Source organism: Chiroxiphia lanceolata, chromosome 6, assembly GCF_009829145.1.
Source record: "Chiroxiphia lanceolata isolate bChiLan1 chromosome 6, bChiLan1.pri, whole genome shotgun sequence".
In the NCBI taxonomy this organism is placed as follows: domain Eukaryota; kingdom Metazoa; phylum Chordata; class Aves; order Passeriformes; family Pipridae; genus Chiroxiphia; species Chiroxiphia lanceolata.
In genome coordinates, this window is record NC_045642.1 from 41,369,591 (window position 1) to 41,397,133 (window position 27,543).

At 41.8% G+C, this 27,543-nt stretch overlaps 1 protein-coding gene across 5 annotated transcripts in view; it reads left to right on the plus strand.

Annotated features, from left to right (window-relative positions):
- The first annotated feature begins 3,053 nt into the window (after window positions 1-3,053).
- YLPM1 (YLP motif containing 1) overlaps window positions 3,054-27,543 on the plus strand; it is a 36,609-nt gene continuing 12,119 nt past the window's right edge. For 2 of the 5 annotated variants that reach the window (XR_004357520.1, XM_032690260.1), the window contains exons 1-16: window positions 3,054-4,095; window positions 9,323-9,565; window positions 10,543-10,737; window positions 11,942-12,684; window positions 15,605-17,851; window positions 20,040-20,145; window positions 21,969-22,449; window positions 23,589-23,681; window positions 24,066-24,240; window positions 24,390-24,535; window positions 24,887-25,074; window positions 25,678-25,740; window positions 26,030-26,149; window positions 26,432-26,608; window positions 26,827-26,910; window positions 27,136-27,219. Coding sequence is in view for 4 of the 5 variants with exons in the window: in XM_032690260.1 (XP_032546151.1) it covers window positions 3,058-4,095; window positions 9,323-9,565; window positions 10,543-10,737; window positions 11,942-12,684; window positions 15,605-17,851; window positions 20,040-20,145; window positions 21,969-22,449; window positions 23,589-23,681; window positions 24,066-24,240; window positions 24,390-24,535; window positions 24,887-25,074; window positions 25,678-25,740; window positions 26,030-26,149; window positions 26,432-26,608; window positions 26,827-26,910; window positions 27,136-27,219 (6,183 nt within the window). In the remaining variant the exon portion in view is untranslated. The remainder of the gene's footprint in view (window positions 4,096-9,322; window positions 9,566-10,542; window positions 10,738-11,941; window positions 12,685-15,604; window positions 17,852-20,039; window positions 20,146-21,968; window positions 22,450-23,588; window positions 23,682-24,065; window positions 24,241-24,389; window positions 24,536-24,886; window positions 25,075-25,677; window positions 25,741-26,029; window positions 26,150-26,431; window positions 26,609-26,826; window positions 26,911-27,135; window positions 27,220-27,543) is intronic. The other 3 variants (XM_032690261.1, XM_032690263.1, XM_032690262.1) reach the window with 3 other exon arrangements.

A 27,543-nucleotide genomic window follows, 5' to 3' on the forward strand; every position in this document is an offset into this window, starting at 1 on the left:
TTTTCCAATCTTAATGGTTGTATAATAGCTGAACTCAGCTGTCTGTATGCTGGACATCATACAGTGAAGATAATTTTCTGTCCTTGGGAAATGCCCTGACATCCTAATAACTTTCTTGCTAGCACCCTGTCTCTACAGATACTGCAGAAGAGTTTGGGAACACATCAGACCTACCTCTCCTGCTATCTCTTTGCTTGCTGCAGGCTCACCTACTAAACACCCCTGAAATAACAGCATACTGATGCTTTCAAAACTGATACCCTTCCAGGCTATCACAGTTGAAGTTTATTTTCTCAACCTCCACCCAGGAAGAGAGTAGCCAACAACCCTGAAATTTCACACTCAGTGTATAATACATGCATTTCAAAAATAATATCATTAGTTTTCTTCTCTCAGTCCAAGTTACATTTCTTTAAGCTAAATGATCAAGTATTGTCATGAACACTTGAAGCCCATGTTTAGTCAAATGAGGACTGAGAAACAGTTGTAGGATTAGATCCCTGTAACTTGGTTTTCAGAATAATTCTAGTTTTGAAAGAATTCTACAAGTAAAGAGTTAACTAAAATTGTTCCAGTGCAAATAACTTCACTTGAATTAGCCTAAATGGAAGGAGACTGGAGAAGAAAGAAATGGACATACATGATAATATTTGATAAAAATCTTTCTGGCACCAGATAAGAGGTCAAAGGTACAGCAACCTGATGAATTTGGGGAACATGTACCTGCCAGTATAATGCCTATTGGAGGAATTTCATGAAAATATATGTATGTAGCTGTGGGTAGGAATCAAAGCAAATATGTCCATTAACTAAAGTCTTTTATTCCTTTTACTCTGTCTTTTTTTAGTAAAAGGAGGAGGAACCTGGAATACACATAAGGCAATTGCTAAAGATGTGTTAGAAGGTTTGGAGGTTGAGCAGCAAGGAGAAAGTATTGGCAGTGAAAAAACCAACAGGAAATTAACTGAATATAATTGGCAAGATGAAAAACTTAAGCATTAACTCAAAGAACCTTGTCAGAAGATAAACAGAATAGGAAAGGTACCACCTGAATGATCAACTGCTTGTCCTGCAATGCCAGGGAACCTGTGTACCAAACACTTGGTTCAGAGGAAAATATTTATTCCATGCATATAATGGCATCCCAACAGCATATCAGAGGAAAGATCCTTGTCACAAGAAAGAGTTTGATAATCTAGAATACTTTGATATTCTCACGAAGGCAGAACTGCCAGTCCAAACCAGAGGAGAAGTTCCTTCCTGACCCAACTCTGGCAGTTGGTTTAAACCTGCACAGGAGTTAAATATCAAACAGATGCTTGCAGTGTTTCTCAGTAACTAGAGAATTCAGCCTCCCCACTGACATGTAGCCTCCCCACTCTTGCTGTAGCCAGTTCCCACAGCTTCAGAAGATAGAGAACAACCAGGGCAGCCATGTAAAGAAGGTCTGGATTTATGCAAAGAATGGGAGAAAATAATTTCCACTCCTTTCTGAAGCTACCAGAAGGCCTAAGATTACTGCAGCCTTACCACCAGATGAAGTGAAGAAATTTAAGCTGTTTATCCAAGATGTGACACAGGGTGATTGAGGGATAACTGAGAGGTAGCATAATAGCATTTAGAAGCAGGAAGAACATGAGCTCAAAAAAAAAAAGAACTAAAACCAACACGATGACAGCCACTAATGTAACAGACTGAATAGAATAAAAGAATAAAAATAAAATATTCTGAATAAAAGAATTAAGAGGGCATAATGTGAACTTAGCAGGGTTGCTTTAGGACGAGGTAACATTGGGTAAAGCCAGTGTCTTGTTTGGTGGAAGTCAACTCTACTGCTGTCCAAACCAGAACTGAATACTGAAAAGGCATCTGTCAAGTTATTTGAAAGTTACAGTTTGACCTCCTCGATGTAGGCTGGAAAATAGTTGCCCCTGAAGGTAGTTAAGTACATGTATTCCTTCATAAGGGAAGTAACAAGTCTCTTGACAATATTGAGTAACCACAACAAAGAGCAAGAATACTGGGAGAGACCTGCCTGCAGGAAATAACCATGAGTAAACTGATCACAAGAGAATTCACTTTGAGTGAATAGATCAGGATGTTTGCAATAGGAATTCCCTATTTGGGGAGGACAGACTTTCAAAAGCTTAGTGAGTAAACTGGCCCATAGAGCTAATGGATATAAATGCTAAGTACCTGTAGAGTCAAGAGGAGATAGGAGCTAAAAGTACAAATGCTATCTGGAAGTCATATTCACTGCAGGAGAAATCTAGACAAATCATCCTAAACAGAAAAGGATCAATAATCGCCTCTAGATGAAAAGAAAGGATACCAAAGAATAGAAAAGACAGTTCTATGTGTGTTAAATGAAAACAATTTTCTTAAAGATTTGCATCTCATAGCTTGAGTTCACAGTCAAAGCTTTTCTTGTAGATTAATGGTATTAATGTATCATGTCTGTGGATTCCCTGGAATTTAACAACAAATGAACACAAAGTCTAGCTTTTCTACCAGAGAGAACAAAGCTTTTCCTCTACCTAACAACCTGGGTTTCCTGATTTCTCTCCTGACTGAAAAATCTTAGGACTTTTCCTCCAATACGTGCCTTTTTGCACCGGAACCGGGTGGGGCGGGACTGCAGCGGCACGGCGACACCGGCCGTGGACAGCGGGCGGGCACGGGAATACGGCCGCCCCAGGGAACCGAGGCCACGTGAACCACAGGGATATCAGGGCTCGCGGGAGCGCCGGGACAGCCATACACAGCCTTGCCTGTGCGGCACCTGCCGGCACCCCTACACACAGCAGAGGCCCCAGCGGCTCCCCCAAGCTATCCTCCCGTCCCGGGCACTCCGGGCTCGCCCCCGCCTCCGGCCCCGCGCTGGCGGCAATGCCCGCGAGGGGGCGCTGTGCCGGCACCGCCCCCACCAAGCAGCGCCGCTGGGCGCTCTGGCCCCGCGTTCGCGCTCCACTGCCCTGCGGGGCGGGGCCTCCCCGCGCAGGCGCTGTGCGCCGCCCGCCGCCGCCGCCGCGGCCTGTGCCTGCTCCGCGCTCCGCCATGTACCCGGCCTGGGGCTTGTACGGGGCGGCCGGGCACTACCCGCCGCCCCCCACTTCCATCCCGCCCCCGCCGCTGCCCATCCCGCCCCCCAGCGTGCCGCCTCCCGCCGTGCCGCCGATGCCGCTGCCCAGCTACCCGCCGCCGGGCCCCGCGCCCCCCGCCGCCGCGCCGCCGCCCGCCGGTTCCTCGGGGTTTCTGAGCCTGCAGGAACAGCACCTGGCCCAGCTGCAGCAGCTCCAGCAGATGCACCAGAAGCAGCTGCAGTCCGTGCTGCTGGGCCCGCCGCCGCCACCCGGGCCACCCCCTCCGGGGATGCCGCCGCCGCCGCTGCCCGGCTCCTTCACCGACTGGCAGCAGCAGCCGCCGGTGCCGCCGGTGCCGCCGCCCGTCCGCAGCTATCAGAAGCAGTTCGCCCACCGGGAGCCGCCGCCCCGCAAGCCGCCCGCCGCCGCCCGGGACCGGGACGGGCAGGAGCCGCCGGGCGGGCACGGCGACTGGGGCGAGCCGGTGCCCGCCGAGCCGGTGCCCATGGACATGGAGCTGTCCTCGCCGCCGCAGTCCCCGCAGCCCGCCGCCCAGCCTTACCTGCCCCCCGCCCAGCCCTACCTGCCGCCCCCCCAGGCCGAGCCCTACCTACCCCCTGCCCAGCCGCCCCCGACTCAGTCCCCGCCGCTCCAGCCCTACTTGCCCCGGGCGCAGCCCTCCCAGCCGCCCCCCTCCTTCTCCGAACCCCCGCCCTCCTACCTGGAGCCCCCGCCGGCCACCGCCTCACAGCCCTACCTGCCGCCTCCTGCCCAGGGATACATGGCACATCCCCAGCCCTACCTGCTCTCCTCCCAGGCCTCTCCTTCCCAGTCCGCGCAGCCCGCCCTGGCCCCCTCCATCCCTCCCCCGGCCAAGCCCTCGCAGGCGCATTTCCCACCGCCCCAGCCGTCCTTGCCCCCTCCCGCCGTTGCCCAGCCGGAGGCCGCGCAGGGTGCTTCCAAGGAGGGCGGTGGCACGGAGCAGCCAGACCCCTCCACCATGACCCCCCAGGTAAGGCGGCCCGGGTGGCAGCGGGGAGTCGCCAGGGCAGCGGCGGCGATGAACGGGTACGGGGCGTAGCAAAGGTCTCCGAGTAAGGGCGGTTAATAAACATACCGTATTTGCATAATACTTAGAGGGTTTGGACGCAACCCGTGGGAGTCTGGAAATGGCACGGATCGGGAAGCTGCATAAATGCTTCTTTATCCAGTGGTGGTTGCTGGGATGTAACAAATGGTCGTTTTTCAAGAGCTATTGAGTTGTTTCAGCGAAAGTGTAAATCCCGGCTGAATTTAGGGGGGTGTGTTGGTCTTTGGAGAATTGTGTTCCAAAGAATAGCATGTGAGCGACCTGCACGTAACCCCTGATGACTTCGTTCGGCCTGTTGTGAGAGCAGCAGTCTGTTTGCTTGTTGCACGTTGCAGGATAAGTGTCACTTATCTTCAATGATTTCTTCATTTAGTTTTCCTTAGGTGTAGTATTTCAGTTGTTTGAGTGATCAGTGTAGAATTGTGACTGGTTTAATCCTACCACACATAGTTAAAGTTGCAAAAGTGTTTCTGTTGCAGTACATAGTTGCCATCTACTTAGATGGCACATTTTGTGCTACATGTATTTGATCTTCTAGTATGAAATTGTGTAGGGCGTTGGAGGGATATGTTCTGAAATGCTTTTGGGGTGGAAAATATTAATGCTTTTTATGCCTACGCTAGGTCCAACATGCCTGCAAAATGTTTGCATGCTTCACTTCCTAAATGAGAACAGTTCCAGCGATCTTGATGGGACTGTTCATCTGCATTGTCAGGGACAATCCAGTGGCTTAAGGTTAAGCATGCACAGGGAGACACGCGTGTTGAGGCCCTCGGCTATGTACATGGGTCAGGCTGATCACCGAGGCTTTTGTGTGGTTTTAGAGTTGTCCTGCAGAGATCCAGCTGCAAGAACAAAGCTGAAGTGCGTACTTTAGAATTACTTTATTAAAATTTAAAAGACATCTATTTTGGGGAAATTGATCTTAGGATTCTGAATTGAAGCTAAGTTTGCAAAAATCCCATCACATCATATTGAAGTCACTGAAACTTAATTTTGTCAGTTGCTGGGATACCTTTTTAATTGCATTTTTACATTTGCACCATATAACAAATTACTGCCTAGCAATGTGGTGCTTTGAGTTCATTTAACTTAATTTTACGAAGGTTCTGGACAGTACTAGTTAATCTTTTACAGTGATAACGATGAGACTTACTAAATTTTTTAATGACAAAACCAGAATCTTGAGAAATCAGATGTAGAAAGTGGTGTTAATTTGGTATTGAGGCAGCTTGCCGACTTCTTACATTATGGAGCTCAATGATAGAACAGTAAACACTCTCCAGAAGAGTTGCAAGTAATGCATTATTGCGATGCACACAGAAGCAGTAGAACACTGCTGAAGTTTACATTGTCTGGTAAATGAATATACAAACAGCTTCTATCTTGATTAGATTGTTTGCTCTCATGCACAATTCAGTTAATTCAAAAGGAATATGGTACTTTTCTCGTCACAAATTTATTGTAACAGATAGATACGATTTTGGCTATCTTCGCCTGTAAAATGAGTAACAAGTCCTTACACAATAGGAACAGGAAAAAGCAAAGCCTAGTGATGCTTTCTTGTTGATGACCTTAAAAGCCAAGTAGAGAAATAGTGTAATTTGTCATTTATAATACCCTATTAGACCTTTGTTTAAACTGGCAATTAAAAGCAATTCTTTCTGTTCTCATCCCACAGTAACAGTGGCTGCAGACAAATAGATCAGTGTTTTTCTCTTAACTGAAAAAATGTTATGCAATTTGCCATGAGGTAGTGTTTTATTGTTTTCCTTTCCTGTCTAAGATACTGCTCTTTTCCTCAACAATATAGTGAGTTTAGCGTAGTTTTTTGCATGGGTGTGTAGTTGGATTAAATTGCTGAATTCTTGTGTTTCTCTACAATCAGATGCATCTTTTGTCAAGTCTAGTTAAGGTACCTGTGATATTTCATTAACGCTCCATTTGATAATTGGGTACTGTATTCTGCTGTTTATTTACAATATCATAGACTGGGTAAGGAAGGGAACCACAATGGGTCATCTGGTCCAACTTCCCTGCTCAAACACAATCATCCTAGAGCACATGGCACAGGATTGTGTCCAGACGGTTCTTGAATAGCTCCAGTGAGGGAGACTCCACAACCTCTCTGGCCAATCTGTTCCAGTTCATGGTCACCCTCGCAGTAAAGAAGTTCTTCTTCATGTTCAGATGAAACTTCTGTGCATCAGTTTCTGCCCATTGCCTCTTGTTCTGTTGCTTGGCACCACCGAGAAGAGCCTGCATCCTTCCTCTTGACACCCTCCCTTCAGATACTCGTAGACATGGATGAGGTCCCCTTTCAGTTGTCTCTTCTCAAGGCTGAACAGGCCCAGCTCCCTCAGCCTTTCCTTGTAAGAGAGATGCTCCAGTCCCTTAATCATCTTTGTTGCCCTCTGCTGGACCCACTCCAGGAGCTCCGTGGCTCTCTTGTACTGGGACCCCAGACACAGCACTCCAGATGTGACCTCACCAGTGCTGAGTAGAGGGGCAGGATCACTTTCCTCAACCTGCTGGCAGTGCTCTTCCTAGTGCACTCCAGTAGTAACCAAATATGTGTGGGTGCATCTGTACCCATAAGTATGCATTTCTCTACATCTGTTAAAGCTACCTTAGCTTTACCAGATCACCATTCAGCAGAATGCTGCACTCTTTAAACAGCTCCTTTAGGTTTATAAAGGGCACTAAACCATCCTTTTGCTGTCTATACCAGAAGAGGACCAAGTGTCCCCCAAAATAGGTGTTACGTTGTGGCCTAGGGTCAGCTAAGTTAATTTTGGAGTAGTCTTTTGGTGTGGGCTTTGATGTTTTTGGTGGTATGTCCTGTGGTCATGAGCTGATACTGCTGGTTTCAGTGTTCCTGTAAAATGCAACAGACCTAGTCTCTTGGTCAACCAATGATGGAAAAGGGTGTATGTTGGTGCTGATGTTTTCCTTGAGCTTAAGGATTGTAATTGGACTTGAAGAATGGCGATCATTGTGAGGAGGTAAGCACTCAAATAACTGAACTCTTCATCATCAAAATTTTCTACATTAGCACTTTTGTTTTGCTCAGACTAAGCTGTAAGAATCTTCCTTTTCACTTTTCTTGTGCTTTTCAGATAGAATCTGTAATACATGTGTCACTGACTTCATCTACTGCAAAAAATACCTAATGATATTGTCATAGCTCTTTGTGGGAACACCAGGTCATATTATGAGTTCTAACCCTTTGTTGAGTTGGTAGAATGAAGAGGAAACGAAATGGATCTGTGGAGACAACAATTCTGTGGCAGTAGAACATGTGCTCACCAAGTACAGCATCTATCACCATGATGGAAAATCACTTTATAGTACCTTTTGAGATGGATAATTTAATCAGCTTTTGCATAGCTGGGAAAGTATGCTCCTTCCTCGTGTTGTAAGTTGCACTTATTTCAGCAAGTTATTGAAGATTTCTGAGAGAGTCCATGCTGGAATGTGAATGCATATCTTCCACCCAAAGCCATGGCAGCTCTTCTGTGTCATATTCTTGTTAAAAAGATTCTTGGCAGGAGTAATTTCAGGATCAACTTAAACTCTGTGGAGCATAGGCTCTCCTTTCATTGACCTCATTTCCAAGTTAGTTTTACAGAAGTATTTTTAAGAAAATACAGCTCTATATTTGTGTTTGCTACTAATAGAGAACATCATGCCTGATTTGAGTATGAAGTTAGGATCTCAGAGAAAGGTTGTACTTCTTTTAGACCTGTTATAAGATGGGCAGAATGTTTCAGTTTTGAGAAATCTCATCAGACAACAGCTACCACTTTGTTGTTGTCACACTTACGTTTTAAAATGCCTACATCTTTTGGATTCTTTTTTATTTCTGACTGGCCTTTATATAGGTGTATTTTCTTAACTGTGCAATTTTGGGTGGAAGGGAATAACAGAAGATATAAAAGATGTAGAGCGCAGATTCTCAGAGGTGGTAGAGTTGAGAGCACAGGAATACTTGCACTAGGTCAGACCAAAAAATACAGTATTTTATCATTCTGTCTTTGACAGGGACTAAAAGCAGAGGCTAAGAGAACAACTTAAAAATCAAGTGTATAGCAATACTTCCCTAAAATGCAGGAGCTACCTTATCTGCAAATGGTGTTTTCATTTCTAAAGTATGTAGATTTTTCTTCTGTGAGCTTATGGAACTGTGAATCCACAAAATTTTAGCCCTTGCAGTGGTCTTTGGCAGGGACTTTGGTGGCAGGTGAAGTGCTGCCTATTACATGTGTCCTGCTAGTCATTGGATGCCTGATATTTCTTATATTGGAAGACATATAGGACTGTTCCTACTCTGGTCTCTTTAAGATGGACCACTACTTAAGTGCTGAGATACTAATCTTTAGTCTTTTTTTCTTTATGTTGGTGGCAGCTTACTTTTTTTTGAAGCTACCGTTATCTGTCTTGAGTACTCTAATTCTACCCTGAAATATTTAAAACTGAAAACTTAATTATATCTTAAATGGATAATTTTTGGGTGCAACCATATCTATTTATATCTTCAGCTATTGAATGAATCGAGATTAATGAGAATTCAGATGATACACAAACCTCACTATATACTGGTTCTGATTTACTTTTTCGTTTTCATAGCCTTTATTCAAATATCACCACCACAATTTCTCAGCTGTCATTTTCAGTCTACTTGATGTCTGTGTTCTCTGTTCATCCTTCTCTTCTCTGTATTTCCTCCTTTTTCTCTTTACTGGTGGCTTACTCATACTTGTCCTCTATTTCTCCTTCATTTTATTTAAGTATCATACTAAGTATCTTGGATATAAAAAGCACTAAAAGTAATAAATATGGTATTTATAATATGCTTGTAGTAATTTGACTTATTATTGCCTATCTTCTAGCTTTTTGTTATTATTGTTTGCTGTAGTTATAGAATAACTATTGAGGTGGGAAGTAAATTCTGCTGTGGGCTCTATACCTTACTTAGTGGTATCTGAATTTGATTTGATCTTCATTGCAATAATGTTGCTGAAGAAGTGAGTTTTTCCTCCGAACAGTTTTAAAAGCTTTTTTACAGTATGATTCTACTGACTATCATGAATTATTTTCCTTTGTTTTTCTTATGAAAACTGTCTTAGAAAATTTACATCTGTTATAGGAACAGCAACAATACTGGTACCAGCAGCACCTGCTTAGCCTGCAGCAAAGGGCAAAAGCCCATGCTCAGGGACAGCAGCAGATGAAAAGTCCAGTATTGAAGGATGCATCTGAGCAGAGAGCAAAGTCTGAAGAAGGGAAAATGAGTGCTTCAAATCAGCAGTCTGAACCTCCTCCACTTAATGAATCCCTGCCTCCAGCTTCCAAAGAAGATGAGTCTTCTCTTACATCCACTGAAACTCAGGTAGACTTTGTAAAGTGATGCCACTCCATTTGTAATCACAGATGGGTCAAAAACCCAGGAAAATAATGCCATCACATTCTCGTGTATACTTTGTAACAGTAGGTAAATATGGTAAAGCAATCTTAAAAAGAATTGGTAACACTCTACCAATTAAAAAATAAAAATGTACTCCTTGTATATAGACTTATATAATCACCCATACATGCACCAAGCAGGTCTGAGCTTGAGTCCCTCGCACCTTCCCCAGCATTGTCATCTTTGTCTATGAGAAACACTTTGTGATACCTAAGTGCAAAATCAGGTACTCATCTACTGAGTACCTGATTTTGCACTTGATTTACTGATGAGTAGATGCTATGTTTAAGACAGTATTTCTTAATTCTTCTCTAGTAGTTTGTGAGTTTTGGTTCCCCTTCTTTCTGCGTGTTAATAGATTGTCTGAAAGCCAAGAATTTTGCGCAGAGTATTTTTGTCAGCATGCTTAATAAAAGTTACTGTATAATGGGTGAAGGTAATGATTGATATTTGAACAAATTACTGTAGGGTAGTAAATTACCCTGCTGTATGTGCTCCACTTTAACTTACAGTGTGTGGGTTCCTACAAAGTGGAAAAAAATAATGCACTCAGAGTTACTTTACGTCATCCTGAAAAAACACTGTTTTCTCATTACATTTGCTGTGAGCAACAGATTTTCATTAATCTCTTTCCTTTAGGTAGTTTCTTTATGTATGAATAACTTAATTGTCTCAACCTAACCTTTAGATTAGACTGTTCACATTAGGAAAAGATGAAATAAAAATCACCCTTCCAGAAGCTGAAAAAAAGTCAGCTGTTTTGAGTGGCCAGAACACTGAAATACAGAGTAATAAAATAAGGAACAGCATTAAAGTTCCTCTCAACTATGTAGGGACCAAGTGTGTTTTTCTTCTGACAGAAGCAACTTACTCTTATTTATAGTATTTGCCTTTTTCTCTAGCTCAATATTGAACCTCCTGATGACCCTGAGGAAGATTTGAGATTGCAGCAATTGCAAGCAGCAGCAGCTCAGTGGCAGCAGCACCCCCATCACCGGGTTGGATTTCAGTATCAGAGAATAATGCAGAAGCATGCTCAGCTGCAGCAGATAGTACAGCAGTATCAACAGGTCATGCAACAGCCTCCACACTTAGAGGTGAGACACTAAGGACATATCACCCGGGATATACTTCCTGGGTGACCTAGCACTCATGGTCTGCTGAAAAATAAATAGTTGAATAATTTGTGATGCTTGACTCATTTGTCTAGCTACTTTTTCTGCTTGGGTAGTTGTTTATATCCCCTTTTCCTAATGTCACTCAACTTCAAAAGGAAAAAAGAATTGATTAATGGTGATGAAGCTTCAGTAGGATGAGAAGTACAAGACTTCACACTTGTCATAAGATTTTTCAGACATACCTGGGTGATAAAGGAGGAAAGCTAAACACAATATTGAATTTACTTAGCTTTGAACATTTTACTGCCGGAGAAACAATTCAGAAAGGTCAGGTAAACAGATGATTGCAAGAGTAGTTTGGTAGCTGCTCTTTTTTACAACATCGACTAGTACAAAAATAAATATGTACAATGATAAATATAGATGCCAAAAATATGCAGTAAAATAATTAAGAAAATCACTATCTCACATTATTTTTTACTCAAATAATCAGTGAAATAAAATAAAATGTCGTAACAAATTCGGATGATTATACTAGTGCTGCAACCTTTAAGCTTTTAAGTAGAAATTGATTACTGTATTAGAGAGTTGAGTCAGCTTTTGCTGGGTTGGTGGAGTTTGTACATTATGTATTTCTTTGTAGTTTGGACTGTCTAATTTAAAAAAAATCTGTTCAGGTAAACTTTAAAAATCTCAGACAAGATCAAACCATGATTATTAGGTTATCTACACATAATGAAAGACAGACCTCTTTGAAAGAAGCTTCACTGTGCAAATAAGATCTGGCAAAGGCTTAGAGAAAAATAATTGCTGACAACTGAGGCAACTCTAAGCAGGTTAATAGCAGAAGCTGAAACCTTGAGAAATAACCGCATATCATGTATACATGTGAAGATTAATTTGGGCTTTAACCATTGTTAGAATTCACTAATGATGCAACTTATTGCTTTTTTCAGCTGTCCTGTTAAAATTTCTTATACATAGATGTCCTCTAGTCATAAAATGTATAAATTGTCACAGTGACTTTAGGCATCACAGTTGGTGTTTGCTTTTGTTTCAGTGTAGTTCTTCCTCAAGCTTCTGCTCAAGTCTGAAATTGTGATATTACAAGTGATACTGAAATATGTGGCTCTGAAAGTAACTAAGATGGTATCATGAAGCTATTCTTGTGTTCTCGTTGCAGACAATGTCAGTGGACATGCAGCTGCGGCATTATGAGGCACAGCAAAAACAATTCCAGCAGCTTCATAAAGATTGGGAACGATCAATGAACCAACAGTGGCAGCATCAGCTTCAAACCTACCCTCACAAAGATCAGCTTCAGGAGTATGAGAAACAGTGGAAAGCGTGGGATGAACAGATGAAGGTCACTCAGTCCCATCTGCAGGAGAAAGTGACCTCACTCCAAAATCTGAAGAATCAGTATCCTGCAAATGTTTCCCTGCCACCTCCATTTATTCCATATTCTCAAACTGGTCAAGGTGGCATTCCTATTATGCCTCCAACTTTACCTTCAACTACACCTCCACTGGTTCCCCCACCTCTCTCTTCTGTTTCTCAGTTGTCCAATTCTTCTGTCCCTTCAGGATCCAGTTCTCAAAGCAGTCAATCTTCTGAGACACCAAGGCCAGCTCTGCTTCCCACCCCTGGTACCTATGCATCAAAAATAGCTAGTTCAACTGTCTACTCACCTTATCATTCTCAAGCAAGTTCATCCTTTGGCTCATCAGACCACGGAAAGTCTCAAGTTCATCTTAGTAAACAAACTGTATCTGTTTCATCTGAGCAAGGATGTGGGGAACTGAAAGGCACTTCTGCAGTGTCTTCAACGCACACATCTATTGTGCAGGATAAACCAGTGAGATCAGGTGGATTGCTTCCAGATCCTCCTAGATCAGCACGTTTTGAAGGCCCCAGAGGCCCTAGGTAAGGATGTTTTTGTTGATTTATACTTGTTCCAGGCTACAAGACTTTCAGTGATGTATTAAGAAATGAAACATATATCCTATTCTCAAATTTTCCTGAGGTTGTGTGAAGTGTGTGTATTTATTTGGTGGAAGTTTTGTTTTTAATATATGTACACCATGTTCTCTGTATTTACCTTTTTAAAGCAAGGATATATAGATGTCTTTCACCTGAGTATTATCTAGAGTACGTTGCACTTTTTTTCTGGTAAAGTGCTTAAGGATGCTGCACCCTTTTCATTCCTAGAAACACAGTACTCCTTTTTTGAAAATAGGAAAGCTGTTTTAAATATTGGATATGTCTTTGCTGTCCTTAGTTTGAAGATGATAACTCACACTTGAAAGAGTGATCCTACATGAAAAGTGATCTATATTCCCATCATTTTATCTGTGGTACTTGGAACACAGTTTAGGAAAATCTGGAGCAAAAAACATCGAAGGATTGTTTTTAAGGTGTTGCTATATATGGTAGCACTTTAATGTCAATGTTGTAAAAGGGATTTAGTTATGTATTCAGTTGAGTATATAAACATAGCTAATTACTGACAATTTAGATGCTACTTATTTTTAGAAACGATAGAAAGTACTCTTTGTTTTTAATCCAACACTTATTGCAGAAAGAAATAAAAATTCAAAGCTATTCACCAGTACTTGAACTTCTAGTGTGTTTTGCAGCTATGTTAGTGTCCTATTCAGTGCACTTTTCAAAATGGCTGTTTGATAAGGAGGCAGTGCTTGTCTTAAATACAAGTCAGTGGTTTTCTACATATGTAGCATTACTTAGCCTTCAGACAATTATAAGCAAGAGAGAGAAGGAAAGAAATGAAGATTTGAGCCTTAGGATCCTAGCATCAGGATTCTTTGTCACTTTTTCTTTTGCATTATATAGTGATGATCTTGGTTTTAAAGGTGCTGTCTTTATCTTTTGGTAAGGTACAGTTTTGTTAAAATGTAAATTTTCATTTTGTCAGGTGGATGGCCTACAACTTTAATGTAAAGCTATTCTAAAATACAGTGTTCTGTGTCTTTTATGTGATTTTTTTACCTGCTATATGATTTAATCCAAGATCTTGGTTTTGGAATGGTTTTCTTTAATACTTGACATGATATCAGATTGCAAAAACAACATCCGTTCTGTCTGATCATTAGTTCAAGATGGGTTGATGGGATGCCTCCTGAATCAAAGAACAGTGGTGTTCTGTTCAATCATTTCTATCCTTGCATACTCTGCTAGACTTTACAATAATATCTTCATCATTATTTTCCTTCTCTTTGAAGGGATCACTCATGAATAAGTGATCACTCATGAATAATAATTTGTGAATTGCTAGCAGTATAAATTAATTTTTTATAAATTAATCATTTTCTACCTCCTGAGGGTTTTTAAAAAGTATTGTTTCTGATCATGGGGATTTCTTGAATGTACAGTTCTGAACAGACTGTTTTCATTACTTGCTAGTGCATGTCCTGTATGTGCATTGGTTTTGAGCTCAGTTATGTGCTTTGATAGGCACAGGATGCGATCGGCTTTCTAGGCTGAGAGAACACATTTTCTGTTCACGTCCAACTTCTCATCCACCAGCACTCTCAAGTCCTTTTCAGCAGGGCTACTCTCAATCCCTTCATCACCCAGTCTGCATTGATACCAGGGGCTGCCCTGACCCAGGTGCAGGGACTTGAACGTGGCCATGTGAGATTACCATGAGCCCACTTCTCAAACTTGTCCAGGTCCCTCTGGGTGACATTCTGTCCCTCAGGCATGTCACCTGCACCACTTAGCTTGGTTTCATCTCCAGATTTGCTGGATGTGAGCTCAATGCCACTGTCTATGTCACTGATGAAGATATTAAACAGTACTGGTCTCAGTACAGACCCCTTGAGGGACACCACTTTCCTTATCTCCATCTGGACATTGAACCATTGACAACTACACTGTAGATGTGACCATCCAACCTATTCCTCATCTACCGAACAGTCCCACCTCTCAAATCCATATCTCTCCAATTTAGACAGAAGGATATCGTGGGGAAGTCCATGTCAAAGGCCTTAAAGAAGTCCAGACAGATGACATCCACAGCTCTTCCTTTATCCCCTAGTCATCATAGAAGGCCACAGGATTGGTCAGGCAGGACTTGCCCTTGGTGAAGCTGTGCTGACTGTCTCCAGTGATCTCCCTGTCCTCTGTGTGCCTTAGCATAGCTTCTAGGAGGATCTTCCCAGGCACAGAGGTGAGACTGACAGGTCAGTAGTTCTCAGGGTCTTCTTTCTACTCTTTTTAAAAATAGATGCAATGTTTTCCTTTTCCCAGTCACCAGGGACTTTACCTGACTGCCACGATTTTTCAAATATTATGGAGAGTGACTTGGCAACTACAGTAGTCAATTCCCTCTGGCTTCTGAGATGTGTCTCATCAGGTCCCATAGACTTACATGTATTCAGGTTCCTCAGGTCATCATGAACCTGATCTTCTCTTATAATCGGAGTGACTTTGCTCCTCTAGTCCGTCTTGCAGTCCATCCACTCAAGAGGTGTAGGGTTGCTGGTGAAATCTGAGGCAAAAAAAGTTGTTGAGTACTTCAGCTTTCTCCTTATCCATTGTTACTAGTTTACCAGTTGTGTTTGTCCAAGGGGTCCACTTTCTTTGACCTTCTTTTCTGGCTGACATACCTATAGAAACCCTTCTTGTAACTCTTTGCATCCCTTGCAAAGTTCAGCTCCAGCCATGCTTTGGCCTTCCTGACCCATCCAGTGATGTACGAATGGGAATCCCAAACATCCAAACAACTAGACTTTGGACATGTTTGGACTTTGTATAAAATTAATCTGTAGGATTTTAATATGACATGTTCATTTGAATAAAATTGCTATTGTGTCATCTATAGATTTGATGGATGTCGAGGAAGAGGATATGACAAGTTTGAAGGCTCAAGACAGAGAGGACCTCGTTTTGACTCTCAGCGCTCAGAAGGATACAGGTCACGTTTTGACAGACAGAATACAGATGGACAGTCTTCAAGTAGATGGGGGTCTATCCCGCGAGGACCAGCAGGACAATTTTATACTTCAACAAATACATCACATGGACATGGTTCCCGACCTAGTGGCCCACGGTGGATGGGGCCCAGGCCTCACTTGGGACAGCAGCAGCAGCAGGCACAGACAGAGTCAGAGTCAGAAAACAAAGAACCTTTTACAGACACAGCTAGTGATCAGCAGACTGTAAGCAGAACACAGTCTACTCCCGATACACAGACTGCAGGTCCCATTGAGCCAAATGAGGACCTGACAGACACTCAACAGGAACCATCCAAACCTGAAGTCAAAGAAACTATTTCAGACCCTCCTAAAAAGTGGACATGGAGTTCACATGATCCTAACCAGCAAGTAGAAGAGTCAAAGGCACCTACTTCACCTTCTCAGAACCAGAATACTGTAACACCTGTAACAGGAAATGAGGATTTGGATTCACCGGATGGCCAATTGACTGCTTCAGATAGCACCCAGGGCTTACCTGGACCAGAAAGCAGAGGGAAAGGGCCGTTTATGCATGAAGATAGAGGCAAGGGACCAGTAAGCAGAGGAAGGGGCCGTGGCAGAGGGCAGGGGGATGGCCGTGGCTGGGGAATGGGCCGTGGCAGGGGCATGGGAAGGATGGATGGTGGCCGGGGAATGGGAAGGATGGACAGTGGTTGGGGAATGGGCAGGATGGACGATGGCTGTGGCAGAGGATATGTATACAGAGGCAGAGGGCAGGCTAGGCAGGCATCCATCCGTGGCAGGGGAATGTTCAGGAGAGCAGACAGCAGGGAGAGGATGCCAGATGGACAGTCAGGCAGCCGAGAGAGAATGCCAGATGGAAGGTCAGGCAGCCGAGAGAGGGGCCCGGGTGGACGGTCAGATAGTCATGAGAGGGTATTCTCTAGCCGAGACAGAGAACTAGCTGGACGGACAGGCAGCTGGGACAGGGGACGGGCAGGAAGCCGGGAGAGAGGCCCAGTCAGGCGGGCATGTAGCCGGGAAAGAGAGCCCATGCGGGGGGCGGGTAGCCGGGAAAGGGTCCCCGTCAGGCGTGCAGGTAGCCGGGAGAGAATCCCCATGAGGCGGGCAGGTAGCCGTGAGAGGGGCCTGGGCAGGCGGGCAGGTAGCCGTGAGAGGTGTCCTATCAGGAGGGGAGGTAGCCATGAGAGGGAAGCAGGAAGACCTGAAACAGGCAATATGGGTAAACCCCTTCACCTAGGAGATGACCCTGATGAATTGCCTCCATACCATCGAGATGAAACATTCAGGGGTTCTTGGGGTCATGAAGACGATAGAATGCAAGAAGAATTTCCTTTAGATAGTCAAGATGACCCTTCTTTGGAGCATGAACAATTGGATGACTGGGAAAGAGAACAATACTGGAGAGATCACAACTCTGATTATCAGGATGATTCTGTAGATGCATATGACAGAGATGACAGGTTGCAATCCCACCATTCACTGCCTCCATTGTCTCCTCTGCCACCACTACCTCCTTTATCATCTGATCATGACAGACGAGATTCATGGTGGGATGACTGGAAAAGGCCAAGAGAAAGGGAACTAGAGAGAGATCTAGATAGAACTGGAAGATCCTCAGATATTTATGATCAAGATTTAGACAGAGAATGGGATAGAGACTGGGACATGAGAGCTATGCATGACAGAGAAATGGGTAATTGTGACCTGGATATCCCTCCACTACCACCATTACCACCTCTTCCACCTCTGGACAGGTATCGTGAAGATAGGTGGAGGGAGGATAGGAACAGAGATCATTACGACAGAGATCTCCGAGACAGGGGGGAGCTTAGGATTCGAGAGTATCCAGAGAGATACGACACATGGCGGGAAAAGCAAGACTACCTTCCTGAAAGGACTGATTGGGAGAGGGAACGGTTGTCAGATAGGTGGTATCCAGATGATGGAGAGAGACTGCGGTCTCTGGATGACCACTCAGATTCATCCCTTCCTCCACCTTCACATTCCTGTGATATGCTGGGAGCAGATTCAAACCTGGACTCTGACCAGTCCTTGGGAGGAGTGATGGTCCTTAGCCAAAGACAGCATGAGATAATTCTGAAGGCTGCCCAGGAGCTCAAAATGCTTCGGTGAGTTGCCTGGTTCTGTGACTTTGAATGGGAATCCCCATTCAGTGGGATTCATTCAAATTGACACAGTAATGGCTTCATTTCTTTCACCCACAGCATGATAGTAGGAGCTCATGTGTAACAAGTTATTTGGAGTACCTCCATCACAACTTTTGTAGACGGATTTTTCTTCTTACATAGATGGTTGTCCCTATCCCCATGAATGTGGCATTCCCTGTTTGTTAATTTCCAGGAAGAGATCTATCCCATCACCTGACCAATGTTTTTGTTATCCTCAAATTAGCTTGTTGATAATTTCTTTTCAATCTTTTTGTTAGTGTCAGATAAGCTCAATGATAATTGCTTTTTAATACTTACCTGTCAACACCTACATTAATGTGATTCCTAAAACCTATTTAATTTTTTGGATACTGCTTGCTTTTTAATTAAAGCATACGTGTGGGGTTTTTTTATTTTTACAGTGCTCTCTTGTTTGAAATCCAGTATTGTCAGTGAATAATTTTGTCAAGTTAGGTTTATTACAAAATCAGTAATAGAAGAAACCAGGTTGGATGGGGCTTTGAGCAACCTGGTCTAGTGAAAGGTGTCCTTGCCCATAGCAGGGTAGTTGGAACTAGATCATCTTTAAGATCACTTCCAACCCAAACCATTTCATGGTAGAGACATTTTGCACTTTTGTTCAGGCTGTTTTGTTTTCAGACTTGTAAGATTGCTAAGCATCTGTCCCATATGGAAGGTCTTAATAGCATACCAAAATACAAGACATTATTTTTAAAAAGGAAGAACTTTTATTGTGAATAATTTAATCATTCACTGCAATTACATTAATTCAACAAGTGTTAGTAACTGTGAAATCTGTGTTATAAAGTAATATTTCCCAAAAGTTTGGAGTAACAGATTATTTTCAGCTTCCTGACTTCCCTGTTGCTTCAGTTGCTGGGCACATGTTTTGTTGTTTAATGTGATTACCTGCAAGCTAGTGGACTTAAGCTAAGGGCTGTAGTCTGGGAATCGCTACCAGAGTGGATAGTTTATTGGGACTGAAATGTTTTAAACGTAGGAACTAAAACTTATTTTATGCAAGAAAGTTGTTACATGCATATCTTTCTAAGCCAGTAAAAAGGGGGAACATAAACATGATACTGATTTTCAGTTGAATATGAGGGTAATCTTAAAACTAGTTATAGTGGTACTTCTTATTAGGTTCTTATAGACTGCTTATTAATTACTTTTTTTTGAGCAAAGAGTTGTACCAGAAGTGTGGTACATAACTGCCTTCATTCCAGAAGTAAAGCCTTTATCTGGCTTTGCTTTTCTTGTGTGTAAAACAGCATACTCTCAACTGCATGCTGCTCTGTATTAGTGATCTAGTGTAGTGCTTGGTTTACTTTTTGTGCTAATACAGCACTGGGGATCCTTTTTTGTGAGCCAAGTTCCCCTTCTGCTGGACACCGAACAGATGCATTACTATTCTGGGTGATCTGTGTTGTTTCTCCTGCAGAGGGATCCCACTCTTAGTTGTTCTTTAGGAACTACTTCAATACACCGAGTTATTAGCAATTAAAAAGCCTAGGTTAAAAATGCTAACAAAAACTGAAAGGAATAGAACTTTGTAATCTAGTGGTTGTAGTACTCATGTCTGACCTTAATCAAAGCCATAATCTGCTCTGTAGATTATGTATTGTTGTATATTAAATAGCATTTTGATATATAAACCAAGGAAACAAAAGTCAGAATCACCATCTGTTTTTTTAATAATGTAATCTCTTGTGCTTTGGCAGTCTCAATCCTGTTAGCATGTGAACCAGGGCAAGTAACTGAGAGCATTTATGCATGCATTTCCAAGAGGTTTCTTGTTTCCAGAAGGTGTTGGCAGAAGCTAATAATCCAGCTTTACTCTACTGTCCAAGTGGAGCGGTTCTGGTCAAGCGCAAAAGCATAACAACATGTCTCAGGAAACCTGTGATGAAAAAGCATGCAGCTAATACACTAAATACCTCCATGGTTAAGTAAATGTGAAACAGGGATTTTTGAATCACAGCACTGCCCATGTTAAGCCCACTGTGTCCTTTTTTTCTTTGGACTTGGTTCCTGATTCTAGTGTAATGTGTTTTCACTACTAAGCGTTGATTTCTTATTTTTTATTAAACCTATAGACTGATAACATTTTCTTATGATGCATGTGCAGAGAGCAAAAAGAACAGCTACAGAAGTTGAAGGAGTATAAACCTGACATTTCCACACAGGACCCTCCAAGATCACAGAACACAAGCACAAGGCCGGGTGCCTTTCAGGTATATTTGTCCTATGTTAATAACATTCTGGTAGTTATTACAATTAATGTGTATGTCCAACCAGTTCTACACACCGATGATTAAACTTCCCTGTGAAATGCCTCCCCAGCAACCCTTACAACCTCATCAGTCTTCTGTTGAGGCAAAGCAACTTCTTAGTTTCTTTAAATTTTCCAAAGCCTTTTCTACTCAGTCAGTCCACTATGTCTTCTGAGCATGACCTATCGGGGACAGCAGCACATGAGGTTCAACAGTCTAGATTCTGTGGGTGATGTGCAAAAGGAGGTGAGCTCTTCCAAAACAGGGATATAAGACTCACAAAAAGACTCTGCTGTTCCTTCTCTAAGTTCTGACAATTTATACTGCTTTTCCTACTTCGACAGCTCTCTTCTCTTTGAAGTTAGAGAATTTTGAGGATAAGTCAGTCAGAAACTGAGATATTTCAACGTAACATGGGCATTAGCATTCTATTTGCTGTCTTTATTGGGAACTCTCATTACCTTCTATAATATAAAGTGCATGGAAGGTCATGTTTGTGTACCTCCATGAGTTCATCTCCTGTTGTGATGCAAGTTACTTCTCTGCTGCCTCATCTCTTGTTTAATTCTGGGAACTCTTCTCAGATACCTGGTTTTTTGATAATTCATATCCAGTCAGAAATCAACTGAACTTCTTGCAGTCATGCGAACTAAGGTTTATAAATCCCTCCTAGAACAAGTAAACAGTTTTGTTAAATATATATTGGAGTTGATGCGGAGTCTTTATTCTTCATCACATCTTAACTCCAAAGTTACTGATACCAGTAAATTTAGCCATAATGTCTTCTGGGTCTGACATTTAGCCAGAGCAAGCTTTGTTTGTCCCTCCCTCCAGAGAAATGTTATGCAGTGAATGAGGCACTGCAAGTTTTCTTTTTGCCTAGATGACCTCTTCCTTGTTTGCAGTGTCTGTAAAGTAAAGTAATGGAAGTGATTTGCTACCAAGAACTGCAGATATGTTGATGGCTTTAGGAAGTTACAAAATATCAAAGCTGAGCAGAAGTATCTCAGACTACTTCACTCCTCTGCCTAGTGGTTTTCAAACAACTCTTGTCTTTCTAGGGGTTCCTGCCTTCAAATATTTCTGCTGTGAATTTCAGCTGTTTTTACAGAGTTCAGCTTTGTATCTACAACCATTCTGCAATTTTTGTTGCATGTTGCTAATAAGGGCTGGCTGCCTGTAACTTGGCATTTGCTGTAATGCTGAAAAGACTTGAGGCATGCGGGGTTCCATGAAGATGTTTGATTCATGAAGGGTTTGGTTTTGTTTGGTTTGTTTTTCTGCTGGGCAAGACCTTTCAATTTCTTTGTTCATCTGATGTTGATTTCATTAAGGGTTTTCCAGATATTTCTACTCTCTGTGAATTTTTCTAGTGAGTTCCACAAAGATACTTGCCTTATCAATCCTTTTGCATCTCACCAAGCTGCCCTACTTTCAGACTTTTTCAACCTTCTCACAGACAGCAGGAATCTTTGCAGACAGCAGGAGTCTTTGGGAATAAAACAGTAGACACTTTAACTGAGATAGGCCTACCAGACCTTAAATTGGTGAGGTTATTTTGAAGAAGAAAATAAGTAGTATTTAAACCTTCACATAGTGAACAAATGCCAAATTAAATCAGGCCACCAGTTTTTGGAAATAGTCCTCCTGCCTGTAGCACCCTGATGGAGGTACTAGAAAATGTGTATGATTTGATAACTGATTGCCATTGCACTAACTGACTTACAGAGGATGAGAGAAGGTTAGTTTTACAGAGCTACATTAAAAGTGCTTTCTGCATCTAGGTCTCTTCTCAGCTATCTTCAGAGGCATCAGTAGAAGCCCAAGCTATTAAACCTTCTCCTGCTGTTATTATAAAGCCTCCCGTGTTGTTCAGACAGCCCACCCCTGTGACAAGACCAAGTGCCCCCCTGGCAAGGCCTACTACACCTATGACAAGGCCACATGCTCCAGTTTCTACTCCAACTACAACCCCAAGTCATGGTCAGTCTTTAAAACCATCACATTCTGCTGTGGAACAGGAACGCTGGGATGAGGATTCTTTCCACGGACTGTGGGACACAAATGAGGATAAAGGTGCAAATATGGAGTATGAGTTACGTAAACAGGAGTCAATGATGCCTCCACCTGTTTCCTCGCCTGTGAAAATACCTTCTGTCCACACCTCTGTTCCATCATCTGTACCAGTGTCCCTTTCTCCAGTTATTCCACCAGTTCCTAAAGCACCTGTCATTCAGCAAACTGTGGATTATGGCCACGGGCGAGGTGGGTATTACAGTGTATTTGATCTGTAACAAAGAGCTAATCAGTCCTGCTAATTTCTTGCTAAAGGAGTGTGCCATGCAAAGTGTGCTTGTTCTGCAGTTGGCATGTAGACGGCATCCATTGTGATGTGATGCTAAGCAGTGCAGTTTTAAGGAATCTGTGACCTCCAGCCCTGAGTTTAATGTTTTTCTCAATACTCATAGAAAGAGCTATTTCATGTGAACTGAATGGTGTACAGTCATGGCTGCTTCTAATGAACACCAACTGATGTGATCACATCAATGTGTTATATTTAGATTGGTATTGATACTTTCCCTTAACCCCCTTGTGGATGAGTATGGAAATAACTGTGCTAGAAGATACTTTACATGGTTACAGTTCTTTGGTGTGACTTAGTAACTTAAAGCAGAATGTGATTGGTGTTTGCATTAATTTTATACTGCTTAATGGGTGTGAGGTACCCTCTGGACAGGGAGGAAAACAAAGTCTCCTTCTGAAGGGAGTGCACCCTAAGCAGGCATTTAACACATAAACAGTGAAGGGCTCCGGTTCTTAGCACTGAGCTTATCAAAGCTAAAATTCAACACTAGATTTTAAATAGAATTAAACAAAAGTGAAATCATGTCATAAAGAAGTCCTTAAATTGTGCGTTGTCATTTAAAGTGTGGTTTTTTCTCTCTCTGAGGTGCCATGGCGTGAGTTGAAGCCATATCAATTCCATTAAGTAGATGTTTTACTAAAAGCTATTAGAAAAATTGTTACTGATGTGAGACTTTCAGTTAATATTCTTGATATTACAGTAGTTCTATGAGTTATTGAAACTCTCAGAGCATTTTAGTGTTTATAGTTTTCTGACACTGCATGCTACCTGAACTCACCTTAAAAGGCAGAAGTCCCATTCTTAGAGATGAAATGGTTTACACACACACACACACACACACACACACACTTCAGTCTTTCAAAGCCATAGTGTTGTTTATTTATGTGTAGCTCTTCTTGCATTATCCATTAGTAGAAATTTTGGTAAGTTGTTCCAGTCACTTTTAATGCCACTGACTGATTGCTTCTCATGACAGAGGAAAGGAAATGGAAGAGAGGTGTTTTAAGACATTAATTATTTTATGATTATTTTCAACCAGATATAACTACCAGTAAAGTGGAACAGATTCCATATGGGGAGAGGGTAACCCTTCGTCCAGAACCTCTACCGGAGAGGCAAACATTTCAAAAAGGTAGGGAGTGCTTGGCTAGCTCTCAGTTAGTTAGCTCTTAAGAAAAGTTTTAAGGCGCTAAAGGCATATTTTAAACTAAGTAACTCTTGTTTAAGCCAGAACCACTTTATTTTTTTCAGAGACCCATAGGAATAACAGGTTATATTGTCAAGAGGAGTACTGCAGTCGATAACCTAGCTACTTTAAAAATTCAGTTTTGCAGCTTTAAGTAGGATTGCATGGTATGGTAGTCTGTTACGGTTTGGAAAAGAGATACAGTGTCTGGTTATGTCCATCCTAGCCCACATATCATGTATTTCTATACACTTTTCCTGCACTCTTGCTTGTTGCTTTATTTTTTTTTCAAAATTAGTAGTTTGGATTTCCATGGGTTTCTTTCTTCAGAGCATCCAGGTCGCTACAACAGAGAAAGAGATCGTGAGCCTTATTTTGAGCGTCAAGGTAATTCCAACACAGATCATCGGGATTTCAAGAGAGAGCGGGAATTGCACAGAGACCGTGGTTCTGTGGACTATGAACGAGAGAGATTTGAAAAAGAGAGGCATCCCAGAGATGATAGGTATGTGATTTTTGGAACATTATTGGAATCAATGCAGTTGAGGCTGTATTGTGCATCAGACTGTCCATTTTGCCTGTGAGGTGCATGTTCGTTTCGCTCTGGAATCCATAGCGGAAATTCTAGAAATACACAAAATACTCTTTTGGCAGGGTTCTTCCTACTACACCTACAAGGACTCAGTCTTACCGTGACAAGAAAGACCATCCATCCTCCAGGCGAGGTGGTTTTGAAAGACCACCATATGAACGGAAGACAGATCGCCCAGCGTATGATCATGGGCCTTCCATGTTTGGAGGTACAGTTTCTCAATCTTGAAGTCATGCTAGGATATTATGAAAAATATGGATTTGCAGAGGTGAAGATTAATTGGTAGATTAATTGATTTGCAGTATTTATTTGTTCAGAATATATAATTCAGGAAAATTTATTTAGGTGGTGTCAGTTTTGTTTCTCAGGGGTGATGAGATCATGAATGAAACAGCGATATACTCTACTAAAAGCTGTCTTTGATTGCAATATGTTCAAAATCAGAAATTTGAATTATTTTGAGGACTTATCTGTAAATTTAATTTAAAATAATGAAGGTCTGTGTAAATCAGCTCAGCTGTGTATGAACATCTTAATTTTTTTATTTTACTGAACTAAGAAAATTCTTCTGTCCAAACACTGGAATTTGAAGGTGATCGTAGAAATTACCCTGAGGAAAGGATTCCTATTTCTGCTCCATCAATACCCCGTCAGCCACCACCTGCTCCAAGAATGGAAAGGAAGCCAGAATCTAAAAATGTAGATGATATTTTAAAGCCACCAGGACGGGATAGCAGACCAGAGAGAGTAAGTATGCATTCTGAAAGCAATAATTGGTTTCTACTTTGTCTGTATTCGGACAAAATGGTCATGGGTGTTGTATGTTGCAAACAAGTGTACATTTGAGGAAGTTCTGGAAATTAGCTTGGTTCCTTGCAAATGCTTAGTGTTGTAGCATAACTATTAGGAGTCTACAGGAGATGTAAACTCCTTGGAATGCTAAAAGGAAATTAGTGTGTAATGTTAAGGTATTTTGGACTCTTATAAGATCTTCACTTGGGTTTTTGATGTATCAGAGGAAAGACTTGACTTTACTCAGAGTCAGAGATTTGGCAGTACACCATATAATATAAGAAAGAACACAATTCAGGCTATAAAACTGAACCAGCTCTATAATATCTTATGCAACCTAAGCTACTGAGATGATTAAAATCAAAAACTCTGAATTATGTGGAACTACTACCATTCCTCACAACACGGTTTGTAAAACAGACAGTGAGGTGTGGTAGTGGCTTTGCTTGATCATATGCAAAAGTGTGAGCCCACAGCACATGATTTTCTTGAAGAAAATGTTTACAAGAGATTCTCTTAAATATAGTACAGTATCCTGTTACATGATCTTTGTTTCAGATTGTGATCATAATGAGAGGGTTGCCTGGCAGCGGAAAGACACATGTAGCAAAACTCATCAGGGTATGTAAACAACTGCTCACTGTATAGTGCTGCTTGTCTTTTACATGTGCTTCCTCTGCTGTTTGTTTTCTATTTGCCTGGAATTCAAGTCTGTTGTTATTTCATGTTCCATGTCTTCATGTGGCATGTGACTCCCCTCCACTATCACCAAGCAGGAGGGATACGGCTCTCTTCTTGTTTTGAATACAGAGCAGGGGCTGCTGTTGGCCACAAGTGTTTTGAAGATCCTGTGTAGCAGAATGGAATTTTTACAGCAAGAGTATATGTTTTCTTTTTACTTTCTTGCCAGGATAAAGAAGTAGAGTGTGGAGGACCTGCACCAAGAGTGCTCAGCCTGGATGACTATTTTATCACTGAAGTGGAGAAAGAAGAGAGAGACCCAGATACAGGAAAAAAAGTTAAAAAGAAGGTATTCTTAATTCAGTTGCTTTTCTTGACAGAGAAACAACATTCTGGAAAAACACAGAGGCAATCAAAATTTCAGTCTGTGGCTTGGGAAGAGTGCAGAGGTCTATGGGCAGTTTTTCAAAACAGGTTAATATAACTTAGGGTGGTATGGCCAAATTCTTAAAAGCTGACCTGAAATGTGCTTTTCTCATACCAGTGTGCTTTGTGGTCATGACATTCAGCTGTTGAACATTAGCATTTTTACAGATGTCCTCTTTCTTAAATGCTTTTATTCTTGATAAAGGTGATGGAGTATGAATATGAAGCTGATATGGAAGAGACCTATCGTACCAGCATGTTTAAAACTTTCAAAAAGACCTTGGATGATGGCTTCTTTCCCTTCATTATCCTTGATGCTATCAATGATAGAGTGCGACATTTTGAACAGTTTTGGAGTGCTGCAAAAACCAAGGGGTTTGAGGTAATGGAGCCTAAATAGAATTTGAACTTGCTGGTAGCTGTATGCTGATATTTCTAAACATTTGAATGCAGAGTGTCTCCCACATTCAGGAAAAAAGCTGTGGTGTACAGTTACAAGTTTACCTTTCTTAAAATGTACAACTGCAGAGTGTATCACCAGGTAGAAAAAGAGCTCTAAAAATTGATTTACAGTATTTAATATTGTCTTTGTCTTTCTAGGTATACTTAGCTGAAATGAGTGCAGATAACCAGACGTGTTCCAAGAGGAATATTCATGGACGCAAACTAAAGGATATCAGCAGGGTAACTGTGTACATTTGCAGCCATAGGATTAATTATAAGTTTATTGTGCTTTTGGGCCTGCTGTTGTTTGAAAACTGTAGACTGCATAATGCTTACACATTTTATAAGAAGAACATGTAGTTATTTCATGGGATTGATTGAAATCGCTTTTCTTAAGTACAGATACATCTTGTTAGTGATCAGAAACCAAATGAATCTGTTATATTTTTGTTTGTGTTTTGTTAGATGTCTGAGCACTGGGAGGCAGCACCACGTCACATGATGCGCCTGGACATTCGTTCTCTATTGCAGGATGCTGCTATCGAAGAGGTGGGAACTTCTGTGCTTGTTAAAACTACAAATTATGTCAATGTGACTATACTGAAAATATAAAGCAGACAAAGATATGATCACAACAAGGCAGTTATAGTTGGTACTGTAGAAAGTCAGAATCACTGTGTTAGGTAAGTGTATTCCATTATTCTTATCAGTTACCCAAACATGAAGGTATGTTGTTAGTTTTTATCACCTTTTTGAAGCAAGTTTTTATCGCCTTTTTGAGCAAGAGTCGAAGCCACTTTGCTCTTAGCAACTCTTGAGTACCAGTTAAAGAGAATCTTAATGCTCGCTTAGATGCAACTCAGCACTTTTTGC